The sequence below is a fragment of the Vanellus vanellus genome (genome assembly GCF_965231255.1).
Source record: "Vanellus vanellus genome assembly, chromosome: 11".
Taxonomy (NCBI): Eukaryota; Metazoa; Chordata; class Aves; order Charadriiformes; family Charadriidae; genus Vanellus; species Vanellus vanellus.
This window is the reverse complement of record NC_138916.1, coordinates 22,395,406-22,417,534: the sequence shown is the minus strand read 5'-3', so window position 1 is coordinate 22,417,534 and position 22,129 is coordinate 22,395,406. Positions and strand designations below refer to the sequence as shown.

At 44.9% G+C, this 22,129-nt stretch overlaps 1 protein-coding gene across 1 annotated transcript; it reads right to left on the bottom strand.

Annotated features, from left to right (window-relative positions):
- Positions 1–423: 423 nt before the first annotated feature.
- Positions 424–21,031, bottom strand: RAB11A (RAB11A, member RAS oncogene family). Its single transcript, XM_082489100.1, has 5 exons — positions 20,886–21,031; positions 12,623–12,818; positions 11,461–11,654; positions 10,382–10,462; positions 424–2,184 (listed from the first exon to the last, which is right to left on the bottom strand). The coding sequence occupies exons 1-5, from the start codon at positions 20,923–20,925 to the stop codon at positions 2,045–2,047; spliced, it is 651 nt and encodes a 216-aa protein (XP_082345226.1). The 5' UTR covers positions 20,926–21,031; the 3' UTR covers positions 424–2,044.
- Between the last annotated feature and the right edge of the window lie 1,098 nt (positions 21,032–22,129).

The window sequence follows — 22,129 nt, the reverse complement described above, 5'->3', positions numbered from 1 at the left end:
CAGAACACCAAAGTGGGATCAAAAGGCTTAAATCATTTGCTGTAGAAGGCAGCAGTTTGCTGTCCCACAGGATATTCCTACTGGTGGCAATGTAGGGAAAGAACAAAAAAAAAAAAACCACCAAAAAAAGTGTTTGTAAAAGCCATTCAGGGGTTTGACTAGAGCGAACCCACAGACTTTTCAGAGTGTAAAAGCTTCCTGAAGCTGCCAAACTGTCATGGCTATGAACTGCCCCAAAAAGCTGCAAGCCTGGTCTGAATGAAGAAGGCAACTGTGTTACACGACCCTTTCAGTTCCTTTTCTGGGGGTACTTCCACTTCAGCGTCTTCTCGCAGCCTGTTCCAAGAAGCTTACTAGCTTCCAGTAAGTAAAAACCTTCCAGTCAAATCCCATTTCTCCCAAAAAGTGCACCCAACACCATACTGAGTCGTCCCCTGTAATTCTTTATTAGAATCATGGATGAATATATTTTAAATCAATCTAAAAAAATAACAAAAATCAAAGTACAGTACATGCATAAAATACAAAGTAATTTACAAACAGATCAAAATAGCATCTTCAGAACTAATACTAGGAGGAGAAACGGATTAAAAAAAACCCGAGTGACCGACTACAGCAATGCCTTCCGTGTGCCTTACACATCATGAGCACCGCAAGACAGAAAGGTTGGGTACGAACGCAGCTGGTAGTGCCTACCCAGATTTGAATATTCCAAGTGGGTCATATCAGAGTTTGAGAAACATCCCCTACAATCATTTACTTCACTGTAATTGTATAAATAACTGTAGGCATTTATACAACAAACAGTTCTTTTAAATACTGTAGAAATTCAGTGCCTAGAGCCCCCAAATCTCGATATTAATGATGTGTTTGGGAATAAAACGTACTGAGCGATATGCAGTGAGTGCAGTGACAGAAGGCACAGTTCATGTATCCCTGAACAAGCTAATCAGACAGATGATTCGTACTAGCAACAGACCACAGAAGGAAGGCATCCAGTAAGAAAACTACTGCAGATGTTTCTGCTAAAGAACGTATACCAAACCACTGGAATAATTTAATAGTACTAGATGAAACAGAACTGAGAACTAAGACCAGGTTGTGGAAGTTGTTGATTCATTAACTCAGGCATCTGATTATATTAATTTATGTGGCAAGTATTAATAAGCGCAATACGTGAATACATGAGAACACCCTTCAAGTCTGCGTACCAGGAAGGAAAAAAGGCATCCTCAAATCCTGACACCACCAGCACTGTGGATGCCAAGCCTCAGGCAGCACAAAAACAGGCTGCAAGTTCCAGTGTTTGAGTGACCCTTCATCAGTTTCGCAGCTCATGCTTTTGCTTTCTTCACTAGAGGCACCTCAAACAGAGTCCCACCAGCATCCCCCCAGCCAGCCTCCCAGCAGCTCCGCCTCACATCACAACCTCCTCTGCAGCAGGTGCCAAACCACAAAAGCTCATTCACAGGTAGCGAGAACCCTGCCTGCTGCTTGTTCGCAAGAAATTCTCTTTTCTCCCCATAATATTCTATTAAAAAAAAAAAAAAAAAAAGAATCCTTAACTTGACAATCTGAAGATGTAGCCAAAAACATTTAACTTGCATTAAAATTGCACTTCAGAGCAACGGGCATTTCATCAAGCTTTAGATGCAGTACACAACACCTTAAGACAAGGAAATCCTGCCCAGAGATATTTTCCTAGTTAACCTGACAGTAATTGTTTTGTGAGGAGCAGAATAACGTCTTCAAGTGCTCACTAAAGGTGTCTGTGCTCTGACTGGCGGGCATCATGTTGGAAAGAGATCAGTTCAGTTCCAAACAATTTACTGAACCAAAACCGACAAGTTGGTGTTGAGAAAATACTGCAGCCACATAGAAGCAATAGATTTATAAACACTGAAATCAAAGTGTTTAAGACATGGAGAAATTCAGAAGGAATAAGCAGTAACTAAACACAAGAAAGTAACCACGAGAATTACAAATATATTTAAATCTTGGACCTGGGGAATATACACAGCCTTTCAGGAAAGAATGAACAATTCTATATATTCTGACAGCACTGCATCTTTGGTTTGTTTTCAGTGGTTGGAGGGACGTGAATGGGAACCACGTTGTTGCTTGGAGACATATCGTTTTCACGTCTGTCGGACATTTGCTTCTGGGAAACAATACGATAGATCTCTGGAAGATGAGAAAGAGCTAGTCATTACACGTACACCAGCAACACACCATCAGAAAGTGAAGTCTGGGGGAAACCAGGCATAAAATATGAAGAGATTTTCCACAGTTTTGGAAATATGGAGGTAATGAGCAGAAGGGTTCACAAGAAGTTCAATTGTGATGCTTTCTCTACTCAGAAAATAAAATATTTATATATTTGAAAAAGAAATTAATTTTTTAACAAGTGTTTTACTCCCCTTGAGATAAGGGTTAGTAAATAGACAGAATTCATTTTTTTTGCTAGGAACCAGAAACTATGTGCCCCATCAATGCCTTGTGATGGTTCCTAAGGTGCTGAAGACAGTGGTTACATGTTTCCTGATGTATCTGCAGACAACAGAAGAATTAAAAATAAGCACTCAAAATTTCTCTCTCTCATAGGACTGCAAGGGCAATTTCTTCTCTCTCAGCATGCCTGTCACCTACAGTACCTCGCCTATCATCCAAGCAGTTTGAATTCTTCAGAAAAGGCTGAATATTGGGGCCCAAAAGGGGAGACTGAGCCCTTGAAGCAGAACACAAACCCTTTACAAAATTTGCTGTGTTCGTGCAGCTGAACTTCAAAACTACAGAGAAGAAACATGGACTCCAGATGAAGAAATTCCAGCATAAGTCAGAGAGCATGGGTTAAACTCCTGTGCCTTTCCCCGCATGCTGCCAAGTAGGGAACGCTGCACACCTGCACTGAAAGCCTTGCCCAGTTTCCTGGGATTTGTTAGTGGCCAACGGTGTGCACTGTACATACACTCAGAGCAGCTACGAGAGAACTTACTTCAGCTGCACAGAAGAAAGAGTACGGCATGTGTAGCACTTCACCCCCGGAAAGGAAATAAACAATACCAAAAATAGAACATGGGGAACTCGCTTGCAAATTTAGGTTTTAAACCATTGAAGTTAAAAAAAAAAAAAAAAAGGTTGCTCAACCTCAGTTTAACAAAAGTTTGAAAGTGTTTCAGATTCAGCAAAAAGCTGACCCTGAAATGACAACACATCTTCCACTTTGCAGGACAGAAAAGCACGCGGGTGACAAATACACCAGCACTGCCAAGCAGCTGAGCCCCTGAGAGAGGGGGTCGATGCCCACACCCAATTTGCACGCTCCAGCCCGCTGCCCTGCCGTAAGGTGTCAGACAAGCCCAAGCCCCGGCTGCAGAAGGCGAGGGTGTCTGCGCTTCGCTCCTCCAGCAGAGCAAAGCGGGGAAGAGCACAGCTCGCCAACAACTCTGGTGACCAAAGCAAAGGTCCAAGTTCTTTTGGAGGTCTTAAGTCTCTTATCAGCTGAATGACTGTCCAAACACACACCTCGCCTGACCCCAAACCAAGACACGTCTTTTCCACCAGAAAATTGTCATTAGTGAGTAGCCTTTGTTTGGAATTTTAATGAGCCGCTGCTTAGTGCGCATCCTGACATCATTTCAGTACTGGAAATTGAACAACCTTGTGCAGAGAAGCCCTCTCTGCTGCCAAGGGCTGATCACACAGCTAAGCGCCTGCTTTTACGACAGTGGGAAGAGATGGCATTGAAGAGCTAAAGAAGGTCCCTGACAAACAAGGCTCGAAAACCGTGCCCTTGATGCAAGAAGCCTGCACTGATTTAAGCTGCCAACATAAACAGAGGCTGAGTGCTCCCCAGGACAATTAAAAGCAGGGCTGCACGCATCCATGGGACTGCTGGCAAAATAAAAATCTCTTGCGTAGATACTGTGCTTTATCTGTGGAATGTACAAGTAACATTAACCTTTGCAAGTGGGGCTTTGAAAGAATCTGCCTGTTGGGCAGCTCAGACAGGGATAAGGCATTCAGAAAAAATGGATTTCACATACACATTCAGTTACAGATCGTCACTGAGGCAACCAAACAAGAGCTGCACATGTAAAAGGATTTTCTGATTTCTCCCTTTCTCTGGAGTTCACTCTTCTTTCCAACAGTCTTACACATAAGCAACTTCACAAGTCAAATGAATCCCATGAAATCAGATCTTTGAAACCTACCAGCGGCCTCACGTGGGAATCTGCAGATACAGATCAGGCTCACCCTGTGACAGGCCACTGTCAGAGTTCAGCAGAGTGCCTGTGTGCGGCCGGGATGAGCGCAGCTGGAAGAGAGCTGCTCTGCTTTCTCCTGCTCCACCACCCTGCCCCAGCGCAGGGCAGACAGCCAGGTCACCTCAAGCACAGAATGCTGCCCCTTCCTATTCAACAGGAGAAGGCTGTTGACACCTTTGTTACTTGAAACTCTCTAGCAGCACCTTCAGCAGCAACAATTCTCAGTTTTCCCAAACAAGCTCATACTAGTCCCCAACATGAACTGTCACACACTTCCTTCACCAAGCAAGGACTGGCAACCAGGGTGCCCTCTGTATCACACCCTCATCTTACAGCAAAGATCTTCAGCAAACAGCCCTGAAGCCTTGAAAACAATCTTAACAGCGCTGATTGCTGATAAAGGGTCTATCCCTTCTGTCTCTGGGAACATATTTCCATGATCCCCACTTCCACAGCCTCCCCAGCAGTCCCGCAAGGACATTTAGCAGCTGTGCTGCTCGAATCAGCTTGCAGCAGCCCTAAAGTCGTTGCTCACTGCCGCTTCTCCCTCCTCTGTAGTGCAAACCTTTGTGCAGCCACAGCATACTACCCTAGATGAAAGCATAAACGGTTAAAACCTGCCTTTCCCTTGGTCAGCTGCACACTCTTCCACCACACAGCGCTGAGCTGGTGTGAAAGGAGAGATGGGAACAGCTTAAACCTGCTCTCACTGAGGCAAAGTGCCCAGCAGCAAAGCCTACACTGAAACTGGTCTGCACGGAGGAATGCCAGGCTAATGAAGGCATGCGCTTTTTAATGAAGACACTACACTTCACGCTCTGCTCAGTAACTGAATGAAACCTTATTAAGAGCACACTCAGCAGAATGCATCACTGCATAATTACTAACTGTGTGAGACAGGCCTTGCACTGTAAGAGGGCTGGGAAAAAGTGACACTGCTGCCTACAAGGAGCTTGTTCAGTCCGCGTCTGCTCAGCCAGCACTAGTGTTCCGTTCATTTTCAGGTGTACAGAGCTAACAAAAGAGGAAATCCCTAGATTTTTTTTTGACATTAATGCTCTGTGATATTGTTTCCTTGGAGATGGGATTCCTTAGAGATGAAACCACGGCAGAATGCAGTATGGGAACAGAGACAGCATAGAGCCAGGCAGGGAACAGGGGCAGACCAGTTTACTTTAAGGATGCTTTTATCCTGCTGCAAATGCTCAGAGTGGCGAGGATTATAATACCAGTCTCTCCTATTTGCCAGATGATACAAAGCAGCTTTGTGTGCACAACAATCAGCCCTTGAAGTCTAGACATCCTGCAATATAAGAATTTGGATAGGGACCATTATTTTAAGCCACAGAAGGAAAATGTCCCCAAAACCTCATCTGGAATCCACTGCAGGACAGGAAGCCCACTAGAGTTAAGATATACCCCCCCTCTAAAAGTCCTCTATAATACATGGAGAGGAAAGAAAAGCTTCCTCCCTTTTCTTCCACCTGTAACAGCAGCAGATCACATACTCACTTAGGCTGTGCTAACTATAATGGATTCCTATTTCCCATGCCCAAAGCCATCTATTCAAAGTGGCTTAAGCTTAACCACACCTAGATTCTCAGATTAACACAGACCCTGCTACACCTCCAAGGAAAATACTCTTACAAGTTTCCATCACTGTTCCAACCAGACGAGCTTCAGTAGGGCTGGAGAAGAAAGGAAGGAGTTTTGCTACAGACCTTAGTTGTGACACCCTGTTCAGGAGAGATCTAAGCAGCTGTGTGAAAAGCATCAGGAGCAGCCTGGGATGTCTCTGCAGTGCAGTTCCCAGCACTGCAAATACTAGCAGAGCTGGTGCAGCAGCATGCCGTGCCCCTTCTTTCAGCCACCTCCGCTCACAGCCTGTGGCAAAGCCTGTTGGCTTTACCAGCTTCCTTCTTCAAAGGACCGTGAGCATTCCACCCGCAGGCACTATGCTTGGAGGCAGCCTTGCCAAATACAGACTATCCATGATTCTGCAGGGTCACTCTGAAAACCACATTCCTCAGATGACTGCTCCCCTCTTTCCTTCAAAGCAAATCATTAACAGAAAGAGCCAGCTGTGAAGTGTTATCGAGAAGTTTATTGGCAGAACGTACGTCCTTAGCATGCCAGTCACAGCTGAGATGGAGCCAACCTGCTGCTAATGCATTATTTACTTCATCTTTATCTCCCTGAAACAGGAGCTCCTGTCTGGAGTGAGCCACATGCCCACTAATCAGCCGAAGTGTTTCTTCCAGCACAGTTGAACCGAGCCCTCCTGAACAAGGATCTTGTCCGCATACCCAAGAGCTCTTTACCCAAAACACTGTCAGAGCAACAGGCAGGGAACACTTGAAGTTTGTGGAAAAGCAACAGCCTCAACAATCTGTCAGAGTCCACTGAGGGCAAGTTTTAATCGCTTGTTTTCCCGTTACAGACTGCTCTCCCTTACAGAAAAGTTAAACCAGAAAAAATAAAAATAAAAATCAAACCTCTGAGAATTAGAATCCAAAACAGCTTCTGGAATAAAAGGTACTGTTGGAAGCATGAGAGGAGAGATAAAGAAACAATCTAGTCTGTGCCCAAGAGGTGAACTGCTTCCCTATGGCAACAGCAGTATATCATCTGAGCGTCACGCAGCTCTGTGGAAATAAGCCAGCAGCCCAGGGCATGCAGGAAACTTTCCACCTCTTCAGCCATCACTGTTAGAGACCAGAACAGTCCAACAGGAGATGGGGGCAATTAGGTGACCAGCTTATACTGGCTCTGACAGCCACCTTGGGAGGGGATAAAATACATTTCCAGTTCTGTTTTATTAGTGCTGGTGGTGAATGAGTATGAAAGTTAATTAACTAACCTTCATTCAAGAGCCCTCAACTCCTCTGAAAACTGAAAGCACAGGCAGCAAGGCTGTTCTACGGTACACACAGCACATTTTTGCAGAATCTGAGTTCAAAGTTCAGGCTAGGTGCTACTGAGAGGAGAGGGGCTACCAAGGACACGTGCATAAAGGAAGAAGTTTCAGGTTTTAGCAGTTACAAGTAAGCAACAAAAAAGTCTTTCTCCTAAAAAATCCATGCCCAAGTTTATGAGCACTTGTGACAGGACTGTCTTTAGATAGGTGAAGAAAACAGGAAGTCCAGCAGGCATCCCAGATACCATCGCATTCAGCCACTCCTTAGCCATCCACCCTCCAATGGCATTAGTAGTTAGTCATGTAGGGAGTAAATGTACAAGCTAACACAACTTCTCTTTTTTTAATTTGTGCAAAGTTGAATTACAACCAAATGACTACACTGAAGTTAAAAGGGAAACACATGTTTCAGCTGAAGAGGAAACGAACTCAAGTTCTACTCCCAGCATTGCACGAAGCTGCCAGAAGACAAGCGTCCCTACTCACAGTTGATTCATCTAACACTGACATACTTTTTTGCTAGTATATGAGCAGGAGCACTACTGCTTAGAAAGCTGCTGTGAAAAACACAACAGAACCAGAACGTATCAGAGGCCTCTTACAACTAAGGATAAAAAAGAAACAGATGGACAGCAGCAGATAATACTCCAGCAGGCCAACAACTGTCTCTCTTCACTGCTAGGGTGTTCATAAAGCATGTCAAGCAACTCAAGAAAATGCTACATAATTTATACTTTTATACAGTACAGTAAGTAAGTTCCTAGCTGCCTCTTCACCTGCATGTTCCAATATGGCTAACAAGTCCTTCTTGGTGCGTTTTTAAAAGAATGACTAAATTAGCTGGCAAACAGGAAAAAAAAAAATAAATCAAAACTAACTAGGTGCCAACATCACAGCAATGACATCTGATTAATAGAGACACATATTTTAGAAGTGGGGCCACTGCCCATACCAAACAGATCATGTAGCCTGGCACATGCTACATTGGGAAGGAGGGAGTTTAAATTTGCAACCAGGAAATATGTTGAAGGCACTCAGAGAAAACAGACAGACTCCCTGGCACATCTAGAAAAGAGAGACATACGAAAGCAGAGGAGTCTCTCAGATGTTTTGAAGACCCAGACTAGAGATTTGGAAAGGCTTTTGCCAAAGCTGGGAATGACTAAAGCTCAAAAGTCACACACACCACTGTTGCCCTGCTATGCCCTGCCTACAGCTGACAGGGTACACAGCAATACAAAAGTCCCATGACAGCTAGTGATTTCACGGAATCACGGAGTTTCAGAGTTGGAAGGGACCTCTAGAGATCATCTAGTCCCACTCCCCTGCTAAAGCAGGATTGCCCAGAGCACATTACTCAGGACTGCATCCAGGCGGGTCTTGAAAATCTCCAGAGAAGGGGACTCCACAACCTCCCTGGGCAGCCTGTGCCAGTGCTCTGTCACCCTCACCATAAAGAAGGTTTTCCGTGTATTTGAACGGAACTTCCCATGTTCCAACTTGTGCCCATTGCCCCTCGTCCTGTCACTGGGAACCATTGAAAAGAGCCTGGCTCCATCCTCCTTCAACCCACCCTTTAGATACTTATATGCCATAATAAGGTCTCCCCTCAGCCTTCTCTTCTCCAGGCTAAAGAGTCCCAGCTCTTCCAGCCTTTCCTCATAAGGGAGATGCTCCAATCCCTTAATCATCTTAGTTGCCCTTCGCTGGACTCGCTCCAGCAGTTCCCTGTCCCTCTTGAGCTGGGGAGCCCAAAACTGGACACAATATTCCAGTTGCGGCCTCACCAGTGCAGAGTAGAGGGGGAGAATGAACTCCTTCGACCTACTAGCCACAGTCTTCCCTATGCAGCCCAGGATTCCATTGGCCTTTTTGGCAACAAGGGCACATTGCTTGCTCATGGATAATTTACTGTCTACTAGGACCCCCAGATCCTTCTCCTCAGAACTACTTCCCAGCAGGTCCGCCCCTAACCTATACTGCTGCTTTGCATTCTTCCTCCCCAGGTGCAGGACCTTGCACTTGCTTTTGTTCAACCTCATTAGGTTCTTCTCTGCCCAGCTCTCCAGCCTGTCCAGGTCACGCTGGATGGCAGCACGGCCCTCTGGGGTGTCAGCCACCCCACCCAGTTTGGTATCATCAGCGAACTTGCTGAGGGTACACTCTGTCCCCTCATCCAGGTCATTAATGAATATATTGAACAAAATTGGACCGAGTATTGACCCCTGGGTGACACCACTGGTTACAGGCCTTCAACTAGACTCTGTGCCGCTGATCACAACCCTCTGAGTTCTGTCCCGCAGCCAACTCTCAATCCACCTCGCTGTCACCTCATCTAGCCCATACTTCCTCAGCTTCCTAATGAGGATGTTATAGGACACAGTGTCAAAAGTCTTGCTAAAGTCAAGGTAGATGACATCTATGACTCTCCCCTCATCCAGCCAGCCAGTTATAACATCATAGAAAGCTATCAGATTGGTCAAGCATGATTTCCACACCAATTTGTGAATTCCTTCCCTATCCTTTATAAGCCATGGTTAAGCTATGGTCGCCCATGTAGCTGTAGTTGAATGTCTCAGACTATTAACAAGTTTTGCCTATCTAAAAAGGGGTTTAAACAAAAAGGAAGTGCTCCATAGAGCATAAAAAACACAGTATTCACTGCCATCACATGTTACAGAGGCCAAAAGTTCAGACGGGATTATTAAATGCAATGACAGTGACCACCCAGCAGATCAGGAGTCACTACATTTCAGACTACCAGTACTCTTCAAAGGAAGGATTTTTTACTCTTTCATCCCTTTTCCCTTGGCAACTGCTGTGGTGACCATTAAAGATGGAAACAAACTAGATTGACTTCTCCTCTGATAAACAACAGCTGTTTTAACTTGATGCTTGCATGAGACAATTCTCTCCTATGGACACTCCCTATACCATACACAAATGGGAAACTGAAACCTAAACTAGGCTGATGAGGAACCTGGGGCAGATCAAAGTCGAGAAGGATTCATTCCTAGGTTCAAGGCTGGCCTTTCAACTGTGACACTTCAAAACTGGACTCCAAATCTTATGGCTGTGAAGAATGATTAAATAGCAACATTTTAAACACTTTATAGGCAAAGAAATGCCTATTTGCATCATATCTGAGCAGCGTTCTGCCCTTCCCCCTTGAAACACAAAGCACTAGATGACTCACCTGTCAGAATAGTCTGGAAAGCTGCTTCCACATTTGTCGAGTCTAAAGCAGACGTCTCGATAAATGACAAACCATTCTTCTCTGTGTGGACACAAATACTATAATTAGAGGGGTACCTCACATATCTGCCTACCATCTGGAAGAATTTATCTACCAGATCATATTTGTGGTGTTCCCGATGAGACATGCAGGTATCAAGAAAAATTATAAGAAGTTGTGGGTTTTTTCCCCCTTATGTGATCTGAAAGCAACACCACCCAACACCAACATTAGAATTTACACTAATCTTCAAGCACAGGCATCAGTCCAGTGCTGTGTTACTTTGAGGCACATCTTCCTGCGTCACTGAAAGTGAGAATTTGTTGCACTTCCAAAAATTGTGTGAGGAAGCTTCCTGGATTTTCTTTAACCTCATCAAGTTTCTTCACCTCCCACTTGCTGGTATGTCATGGCAGCTTATTTAACAGGGCTGGCCCTGTCAGGGAATGACAGTCCTCCACCTGCAGGCAGGTATCCTCACCGGCCATAAATTCTGCAAATGCAGCTTCAGCAAGTCTTAATGTAAGAAACCCAGCTACACTCCTGGATGAAAAAAACTTGGCCTAAAACAAGGCAAGATTTACAGAAACTAAAATTATTTTTCACAGACCTTAATTATGTAACAGGAGTCAGAAAGCCAGTTTAACAAAAGCCTGTTCAGCCATGGGCATCTGCACAGTGATCCAGACCAGCTGGTACAAAGAAGGCAATATACAGGTGCAAAGCTATCACCATACAAGAAATGCAAACCTTAAGCCATAAGCACAGTTTCTGCAAGAAAAGCAATGCATAGGCAAGAGAATAAATCTGGTTTAAGACTTTCAAGTGCCTCTAGGTGATTCTTGAAACCACATCAGCATGCATGTTCTACAAGGCTTCCTTTTTGACTGAATTAAAAAAAGAGGGAAACACCAGTACGTGACACTGAGGAACATCACCAGCACCACTCTTTTCCTCCTACCAGCACACCTGCATATCTAAGACCAGGTAGGCAGATCCGCAGACAATTAGCATTAGGAAATTATTTTGAGTTCACCAACCTGCAAAAGCTCTGGCCTCATCTGTAGGTACTGCTCTCAGGTGGCGTAAGTCACTCTTGTTTCCCACAAGCATGATTACAATATTGCTGTCAGCATGATCTCTCAGCTCTTTCAACCATCGCTCTACATTCTCGTAAGTAAGGTGCTTAGCAATGTCATACACCAATAATGCCCCTACAGCTCCGCGATAGTACCTGTGGGTGAAGAGACATGTTAGAGAACCAGCAAGAAACATTATGATTACAAGTGACAAGTTACTATGCAATAATGGGAAATAGCTATTACTAAGATAGCTATACAAAAAATACACCCAGAAGCAGGCTACGTGGGACTTGAAGCAGTGAAATAGAGCATCTGGACTAGGCTTATACCACAGGACCACCAAAGCAGTCATGACAGCTCAGAGTGTAGGGGGTAAGCCAAGCTCCATGCTTGGGGGGAGAACTCTGCATCCCAAAAATGAAGCTCTGGAATCTGTGGGGAGCTACTGTCACCTTCAACCTCAGATCCACTCCTAAAAAGTCATCCCCACCCATCACTGTGGGTGCAGTATGGGCACAGTCTCTCTATCTCACTGATAGAGAGACTTTAGAATGACTCACTGGATCATAAAAATGTCAACCTGATCTATTCCCTTTAGAAAAGGCCACAGTCTGTCCCCTTTCAGACCAGAGAGAGGCACAGTAATGCATTCAAAAAGAAACAGACTGTGTTCTCTCACCCTACAATTACCTCCAACTTTACTTAAATCCAGCTTATGCTATGCTATTTTTTTCCAATTAAATATGCAAGCAAAGTGAGCAGTCTTTCTTTACTGCTACGGGAGGGTTTCTGGTCTTAGGTTACCACTGATAAAACCTCCATGAACACTGATATTGCTTTATCAATCGCTTGCATTGAAATGAGTCTCTCAAAGCTCTTACCTTCTAGGCTTGAAACGCCTCCAGTTACACATGGGAGCACTGAGAAGTAAATCAGTTTGTGCAGGGACACACTCTATCAAGTTTCTGGACTGAATATTTAAGCTTCCTTCCCCCATAGGTTGTGGATATTACATGATAAAATATGAATACCCCATTTGCAGTTTCTGAGGATCAGAAGGGCCCAAAATTACCCTCCTCAGCAAAAGTTTCTCTTCAGCCATACATATAACATCACTTACGCTGATGTTATAGCTCGGTATCGCTCCTGCCCTGCTGTGTCCCATATCTGAGCCTTTATTGTCTTCCCATCAACTTGAATGCTCCTTGTTGCAAACTCTACTCCAATGGTGCTTTTGCTTTCCAAGTTAAACTCATTGCGAGTGAATCGAGACAGAAGGTTACTCTTGCCTACTCCAGAGTCTCCAATAAGTACAACTACAAGACAAAAGTGACACAATAATCAGATTCCAGATGTAGATAATACATTGACAATCACCTGAAATAAACATTTATTTTCCAGAACGAAGCATGAAGGAAAAGAACAGCAAAACCACCACCCTTGTCATGGGTCTGTCCAAGTGTTGATATTTCTAGAGAACCAGAGCTGCCACATTCACCAACATTTTGAACATATGTTAGACTCGACTTTTACTTGTTACACTTCAGTCTCTTGCTCAACATGGAAGAACTTTTGTCCTCCAGGAAGAACATACATGGCTGTCACTGCAAAAGTCAGGGACAGTTTGCATTTCACATCTTTGTAACAACACTAAAACCAAAAAACCACCACCAACAAAATACCCACACTACCCAACTGAAATCTGTTTTGTTGAAGAAGTCCAAAACACAGAGCAGGCAGCAGACTCTGCCTGCATTTTACACTCTTCATACCTTTGCAGAAGAGAGGTTCCCCACTGGGGCAGAAAAATTTGTGAATGAAAAAAGAACCACCAAATCCAAAAACAACCACAAGACCACCATCACCCCGATGGACAGTTTAAAAATGTTAGCTGAGGCACAGCACTCTGCCCTTCTGCAGTCCCTCACTGCTGCTGCGACTCCTGGCCGCTGTAAGCCAGAGCCTGAAACTGCTGTAAAACGTTGCCTGGGTATCGCTGGGCCTCAGAATTAGAACCACCATCCACTCCCCCTTTCCCAGCTCAGCTTGACTCATCACAGCACCAGTGCCAAGGAAACTAATTGGAAGGATTCAGCTATGCTTGACAAGAAATTGACAGAGGGTTTAAAGTCCAGTTCCTACAGGAAGAAAAGCATCACGAGGATTCGCTGCAATATCCTGTAACGCTGAGTTTAAAGGTGCAAAAGTGTAACTTAAAACTCACTACCAAGATGCAGGTCACTGGATGAAACACATTCACACCCCTGAGTCACACCAACAGGAGCCTCTCAAGATGATCTTATACCCTTAACAAAGATAAGGTACTGAACTGGTAACAGAAGGAAATGGAAGAAAAGAGAGGACGAGTAAGATCCTTGAGAATAATGACTAATAACCTTAAAGTTCAGCAGCGAATCAAGGCCAGTCAAAGGAAGAGAGTGCACACTCAAGTGACAAAAAAAACCCAAACAAAACACTGTGGCTACGCTTGTTTTGAAAAAACAGAAATACTTGCTCAGTAACATACATCATTTAACAGTTAAGACACTGTAACAGCGTTACAGATTGTGTGCTACAACAGAGAAATGAGTACACCAAACACTTCAGTCACATGAGAACCCCCCCCCCGAGTCTTACCCTAGCAGCACAAATACTCCCAGCTGCTGCTGCGCCACACAGCAGCCCTCTGAACACCATCTTCTATTTAAATATGCAAAACAACTCTGAAAAATGGGATTTTCTCTGACTATAAGGGCAGAGAAGCACCTCATAAAATGAGAATTGCAGCAAATGCTAGCTTCAAACATGGCCTTGTAGAGAACACTTCATCAAAATAAACATCTTTCCAGCTTCCTCTGCCAGCTGACTCAGCACGCAGCCAGCCAAGCTACAGAAGTTGCATAAAGCACAGAGTGTCTCTGTTAACCACTTCTGTTTATGAAGATCACAAGTGCAGGTAGGTGGCAAGCACGTATGCTGAATGCAAATAGGATTCTGCTTTCCTACGTGACAGGTCAGCTCTGTTCAGCGTCGGCTGCTCTGACACAGCTGAACAGCTTTGCTGGCACAAAAGATGCTAAAGCGTAATAAACTTAGTGTGGGGGACAGGGCACCTAATTGCCTCATCACCACCTGGCAAACTGCCATAGCTTTCCTCTTTCATTGGCAAACAAGTTCTTCAATACTATTTTGGCAGGTTTGGGCCACAGTTTTAGATGACATCATATTTGTATTCACTGGGACGGGTTACAAACAACAAGTTCCTAGGTGGCAAAAGTTGTCAACTGCCTTCGCACACCTCAGTCCTGCTTTCACCCAGCATTAGCTTTGGCAGCAGCTGAAAACTTCTCCATACAAGAAAAGTAATCTACACACATAAATTCCTTTTCTCAACAGGATGCATCATATACCTTTTAAGTATTCCCCTCAAACATATTTTTTTGTTGGTCAGTGCATATTTCAAAGCAGAGCTTTAAGTCATTTAACAACAGACTGCTCATTTTAATTCCTCTGCCAGGTTTTTCTCCTTACCTTGTCTGAATCCCATGCTGCTTATGTTCTGAATGGTTTCCAGCATCAGATTAATATTTTCCAGTTAAAAGGGGAAAATATTAGACTTTCCTCCTTGAAGTCAGCTATTTCCTCTATTTAACTGGGCTATTGCAGCTCTTCTTGAACAGGGACACAAGAACAGCTTGCAGTGTCAGCAGGCACCTAAGACTCCTCACACTTTCTGCCAGTCTGAGCAAGTATCACTCTTTGAATACAATTATGAACTGAAACAACTTCAACAGTCACTCGGACTGTATTATTAGTTTAGTTTTAATTTTGCTTTCCTTATCAAACCACCTCATTTTGATATTTTATACTACCCAATGTTCCCATGTATTATATTCTTAGCATAGAAATATGGTAGGAATGACCCTGGATGCCCGAGTCCCATCCTGACTATCCCGGGCAAACAGTTTCTGGGAGGGAAATGACGTTATCTAGTCCCATGTTAAAGCTAATTGTTCCTGCACACACACTTCTATTGGGCTTTTCTTCCAGAAACTCACTCCTAATGGTTAGAAATTGCCTTCTAATTTCCAGAAGAAATTAGTGGTCAGCTGATGGTGATGTTCATGTGCCAGCGTTGTCCATTAGCTTATTAGTTTCTTCTCCCAGTGGTGTTTATGCTGGGGTATTTACAGAAAGCAACCGCATCTTCTCTCAGCTTTCTTCTACTAGCTAAATAAGCCAACCTCTCAAAGGTTTCCTTATAAACAGACTGTCCATTTCCCCAAACAACTTCCCTATGAGTTTTTTCAATTTCTTTTCCACACAGTGAGAAGAACTGCACACATCATTGTAGGTGAGTTCTCCCTGTCACATATACAGGGACGTTAGTATTTCCATCTCTACTAGGCACACCTTGAGCTGGAATTATCTTTTCCTGACCTTGACAGTTCAGCCAGCCTGCGGTCAGACCTAATTGTTCTAGCTTTTAGTTGGCAAGCTCTTACTTTACCAAATTCCCGAGTCCCCAGGCATAAAACCTTACATTCAGAACAACACTCCATTTGGAGGACTGCAGTCCTCATCGGCACACAGACCTCTCAGTGCTGCGCTCCGACTTTCTCCTGTACTACCCAACTTCACATCATCAGCAAATTACTACATCAGCACTGGAAGAAGGAATGTCTGGAGGAAACATTTAAGCAAGTTCAGCTACAAGACCTATTCTTGAAAACCTCCATCAATATCCTTCTTCGGACCAGCACTTACAAGAGCAGCACCTGAGGAAGCTTCACAATCAAGGGAGACTTGTGTTGGCACATCCTGAAAGTCATGCAAGTGATCTCCCTGCCCCAGGTGACTACTACAAGGCAGGTCATTCTTACTGGTTTAGTGATGTGCCAGTTCAATACTTGCAACCACATGCTTTAAATCGATGCATTTGATTACCTAGAGCATTACCACCTCAAAGGTTTAAGACAAGCATTTGGGGGGTGGAAGAGGAAGAGGGAAGAAGAAAAAAAAAAAAAAAAGAAATAAAAATGAGTTTGAAGTCCACACTACTGTATAAATTTCATTCTGTGAGTCCAGTTTTATTTCTGTAGAAGACCAAAACAAGAAATCAATTTCCTAAGTTGCATGAAAAGCAATTTTGAGAACTACATCAAGAAAAGATTAATTTTTCACCAACATTCTAGCTTACTCACCCAATTTTTATTTGCTAAACCTCTTAGTTGAAATTTTCAGAAAATACTTTAATTATGTCATGAAACGTGTTATTGACAACCTAATCAGGTTGAAAACAGAAAGTCCAGCACCCCTAGCTTGTATTGTCTATGGTAAAAGCTATTACACAAGCCACATATTCCACAATTTAAAACATGTACATCAGCACTAAGGGATTACAGTGTCTGAAAACACTCATCTCTGCATTGAGCTCTGCTGTTAAGAGGCATGTAAAGAAAGAGCCTGGCCACATCTTTATGAGCCCTCAAAGAACCTTCTGATGAACACCTCTGCCTGCCCACCTCAATTGGAATTTAAAGGAAACGTGAACATGACAACTTGATTCTACACATTGTAGGTAGTTGGAGATAAACCTAATGCAATCATGTCTTGTACCAATCTTCCCCCTCACCTGTGCCCTGTTTTATTCACCCATTCCCCATCACAAAGAGAACTGGCATCTCAAAGGCACTTTGGGGTAGGGGTCATTTGTTACCTGTACATACAACACATAACGCAGCACTGGGACTCCAAACACCTCTGTAGTAAAATGGCTGAGCCAGAAGGTTTATTATAGCACAAAAGTGCCTCCACATCTAACACAGCGAAGGCACAGGGCTTGCTACTGTTGTAAAAGCCAATAGGTGTCATGCAACCACTTTTCCCTACAAATTTCCCTAAGCAAAACACACAAGAAAACAAACATGTTTTCTAAAACCTAAACCAAAAAGTTTTTTCAGTTTCAGAGCATTTCCTCAATATCAAAGGGAAAAGTTAGAGAAGTGAACAGGATGCAAAGTAGGAAGCAGACAACTGAAACTAGAGTATTTCCTAATGATAAGCTGAATGCCACCACAAGTCAGGTCCACGTTCAGAAATGAGAAGTCTGAACCCAAATCCAGAGTTCCAGATGGTCAAGGTGAAGACATAATCTTCTCAAGCTTTGTCCATAGAAAACACAGAAGACAACTTCTACAAGTGAGGGTTACTTTGGTAACAACTTATCTACTGCAAGTACATTACTTGAATAAAAAAAGGTAAAAAGTTCCTGCATTTAAGCCAGGGTTAATTTATTAAGTAATAAAGAAATATCTTTATATCACTATTATTTTTTCCTTCCATTAAAATTAGAGTTCTACAAACTGGACTTTCTAGGTCTTGCATTTCCTCAAGTGCAGCTCTGGGAACAGTAGGCACTGTTCGCAGCTAAACCCAAAAAGTATGGAAGAACACAAAGACATGTGTAGCTGGACAAGAAGAATTAACCAGACATAGTCTCTTTAGAAGGTAGGCTTAGGCTTTAGCCTATGCTGAAGTGTTGCAACAGAGTCAGGAGTTGGGTATTTTGTAACAGGTACTGTGATTTTATGGTAGAGCAGCACAGGTGGGCTCAGCTTACACCCACCAGCTGTCAGCCCAGTTTTGACATACAGCTGCTCTCAGCAGCTGACAGGACAAAACCAGAGGTCTCACATAAACAGACGTGTGCCAGTTTAACTCAAGAGTAGTAAAAGACGGCTAGACTAGAGTATATCACCCAATTATTGTAAACCAAGTCAAACTCTGAACTCAGTCCCACCAATTACCATGTCCCTTCCAGTTCATAAACCCAGAAGAACTGTCCTACTGGATGAAGTGTCCTTATAGACCAACACCCAGTCCGACTGTCAAAAACTGAGGTCTGAGAAACACTATGTGTAACAGAGCAAACAGGCTAATCTGTCCCAACAAGCCCTTACATCTTCAAATAAGCAGTACCTTCAGACTTGCCATTGCAACCATCACACTGAAACACCCCAACAGACGTTTTCCTTCTACAAATTTGTGCAGTCTTTCAAACCCATTTGTAGTATTTATGGTAATGCACCACTCCAAAATTTGCATATACATCTGTGGGTCTTTATGTCCTTTTGTTTTCACCTACTGCTCAATAAAAGAAGCATTACAGATATCCACAGAAATTATGACAAACCGTAGATACTTTCCTTATTTGCCACAACCACTCACTGTTTTAATTTTGATAAAGTTGTACATCAGGTCAGTATAAGAGATATGAATCCATTAGGTCTCTTCTGATTATTCTGATGCCCTTCTCCATCTTTTTAATTCTACAATATCCCTTTCAAAACGGGTATGCCTGTCCTGCCTACATTTCCCCTCAATCCCCAAGATGCTCATGTCTCAGATTTAAACATCGGCTTAATGTTCCCCCTGAGTTCTCATTTCCTTTTCCAAAGTGTTTACCCACCTCTTGCCTTTTTGTCTAGTGCCTGGTAAGGAGATGCTCATTTCAGAGACCTACTTGCAATAATTTCAAGAGCATTCCAGAGCAGTGACAGCTTGTTTAGAACCACCATCACCTCTGGAAGTTACAAAAGTTTCCACAGTTTCCATTACTCTGCATTTGTTAATGGTACTTCAGCTGCCACATTAATCCCAGGTATGTGACACTGCATCAACTTCCTGCATTCTACTTTAACTTTGCAAAACTTCAATCTCTTATCTTCACAACACCATTTTCATAGCATTCCCTGCCTCCCAACAGCTTCTACAAACTAGTCTAAACAGAAAAAGCTTTAGGAGGGGCAATCAATTAAACTAGCTTTGAACTTTTCTATAGAACTGAATCCTAACTGAATTATTTCCCAGTTACATAAGGAAGAAGGTCTAATAAAAGATAGGACCTCTCCCAACAAACTCTGCGTCACTGATATTCCCAGGCCTTCACAGCTAAAACATTAATTATAAGCATACTGACAGAATTGTGTGAACAAGTAAAGGTAATGCAATGGTTTTGATAACTTGTACGTGTATGTACCTACAGTAAGATTGCTTAATGCAATTAAGCTAGTGGTCAGCAAGGCCCTTGCCAATGCTGCAAGCTGAGAAAAGAGGCCCTTCTTGGTACTTCTGGATTTGATTTTAATAGCAGCACAGATGACTGATTTATAGTCCAAAATAATGCCTCTTTCCACATAGCAATTGGATAAAACAGGCAACAAAAAGAAAATGCAATTCCTCAAAGTTATTACAGGAGCTTAAGGGTACAGAAAAAAATTGCTGATTTTTGCCTTTACCTAAGTTTCATGATGATAAGCACTGGGTCTCTCACCATTACAATGCAACAAATGATACTCTAAATCCTAAATTCAATTTTACAATACCATATCACAATAAACAACTACTTTTTACAATACTTTTCTTGGTTTTGCAGTAGGGTTTAAAAAATTGGATAGTCAGCTTCAAAACATCAGCATTTCTGTAGCTGTTTCACAGCATGCTTTATCAACCTTCACAGCAGGCTGTTATTTTACTCTGCCATGGAGTGAAAACTAAGTAGTTAACTACAACTGCAACGTTTCAACCCAACTCGCTACTGTATGGCACGCCAGAGCAGCATCAGTCCTGGAAAACAAGGTGTTCCTGCCCTTCTCTGCTGAGTGCTGCAGGAGGTGCCAGGCCAGGACGTGAGATCACTGGGTGTGAAACAGCAGTTACAGTCACCCCTCTTGAAGGGCTCTGAATACAGAAGGTGGCAAATAATACTACTTTATTAAATTAGCTGCATCATCTACCAACGCTGAACACATAAGTAATTGACTTTACAGTCCCATTTAACAGCTAGAAAGGGAAGTAGCCTTTATCAGCCATGGGCATCCTCACTGATGATCTCTGCTCGCCCTCCCAGCAGGCAGCCGTTGCCTCAGCCTGCTCACAGAGCAGAAACCTGCCCAAAGCGCCTCGTCCAGAGACAGACACGCCAGATCACTGCTACCGAAACCAGCCCAAATCTGACATTTTGGGGTGAGCGTTCCGGGGCAGGCGGCGAGGCCCAGCACACCCTCGACCACCGAGCTCCAGAAACACCCGAGCAGGGCTTGGCAAGGCCGACGCGGGGCTGGCCGGAGTCCTCCCCCGCCCCCGCCGCGCTAGGGGAGCGGCAGCCGGGACCCGCCTGTGAGCCCGCACACCTCTCCCCTTTCCCCGGGGCTGCGAGGGAAGCGGCGGCGGGGCGGGGGCCGCCTGAGGTGGCGCCGAGCGGCCCCCCGCCGTTGGGTCGCGCCTTGAGGAGGCCGCTTCCCTCCCCCCGCCAGCGCTGGGACCCCCGCCGGAAGGTGACCCCTCCGGTTGCCATGGGGAAGGGCCGGAACGGCTATTACCTTTGAAGAGATAGTCGTACTCGTCGTCGCGGGTGCCCATGGTGGGGTGGGCCGAGGCGCGGCGGAGGCCGAGGACTGGGAGCGGGAGCGGCAGCCGAACCCCTCCCTACAGCCGCCACAGCGCTTCCGCCCTCCGCGCTCTGCCCGCCCACGGACAGGTGCTTCCGGGGCAGCGCCGCGGCTGCGCAAACTGCTTCCGGGGTAGAGCCGCCCAGCCACGCCTACCCCAGCCTTAAAGGGACGGTGCCGGCGGTGGGGCGGGGTGGTTGGTTGCTCTGTTCCAGCCGGTAGAGCCCGCGCGGACAATTCCGGTGGTCTACCCGGCGGCCACGGGTACGGCCAGAGCGCTGGGGCGCGGCGGGAAAAGAACTAGTAGCAGGCCGGCGAGGGTGGTGGCAGAACGGTTCCATGGTGTAATGGTTAGCACTCTGGACTCTGAATCCAGCGATCCGAGTTCAAATCTCGGTGGAACCTAGCACTTTTTTCCCTCCTTCCCCCTCTTTTTTTTTTTTTCCGACCTTCTCTGCCCAAATTACGGCCAGACATGCTCCTCGCCCCCTCCCCCCTCCTTCACACACAGAGGTGTTCCAGCTGCACCTCACTACTCTTGGCTGGCGCCCACCAGCCCTATCCCCAGTGACGGTGCAGGCGCCTTCCTCACACCTACATGGGCAGGTGATGGCTTCCACCCCAGAGTTGCCCACAACTGCGGTGGAGTTTAGGGTGGGTTGGTGGGATGCCCCCCAGGTCTCACAGATCCGTCCTGTGCACCGGGCCAAGTCACAGCGTGCGAAGCCAATGGAGCTCGTGGTGGAGGTGTGGGAGACACCAAGGAGCTCGCTCAGCTCACGAGGCATAAAGTGGCTGCAAGCATGAGCCCCTTCCTCGCTGCCGCACCACCACCCACCCTGCTTCTCCCTTCCCAAAAGCCAGTTCCCCCTTGTCTGCCCCTGTACTGTGGGAGACACCAGCTGTGTCATTGGCTTCCCTTGGCGCAGGCCTGAGACCCAGACAGAAAAGGATAAAAATAGTGCTTGTGTCCAGATGGTTAAACCAAAGCCCTTAAAACTGCTCTTTTTCCACCAGCTTGCCATTAGCAGCAGCAGTGCATTCGCCAACTCTGCAGTCAGCGGCTGTGCCATCATTCCTGTGCACAGCCAGTGACCCCCAGGCATCGGCGGCAGCGCTGCGCATCAGTTACCGTCTGCTGGAACGATAACGAACCATAATGTGATCCTCTGCAC

Excerpts from the sequence above, each read along its gene's own strand:
- RAB11A (XM_082489100.1), bottom strand. The coding sequence starts at position 20,925 with ATGGGCACCCGCGACGACGAGTACGACTATCTCTTCAAAG. Across the intron at positions 12,819-20,885 it reads GTACGACTATCTCTTCAAAG|TTGTACTTATTGGAGACTCT; the intron begins GTAATAGCCGTT and ends TTTGTCTTGTAG. Across the intron at positions 11,655-12,622 it reads TACCGAGCTATAACATCAGC|GTACTATCGCGGAGCTGTAG; the intron begins GTAAGTGATGTT and ends CTTCACCCACAG.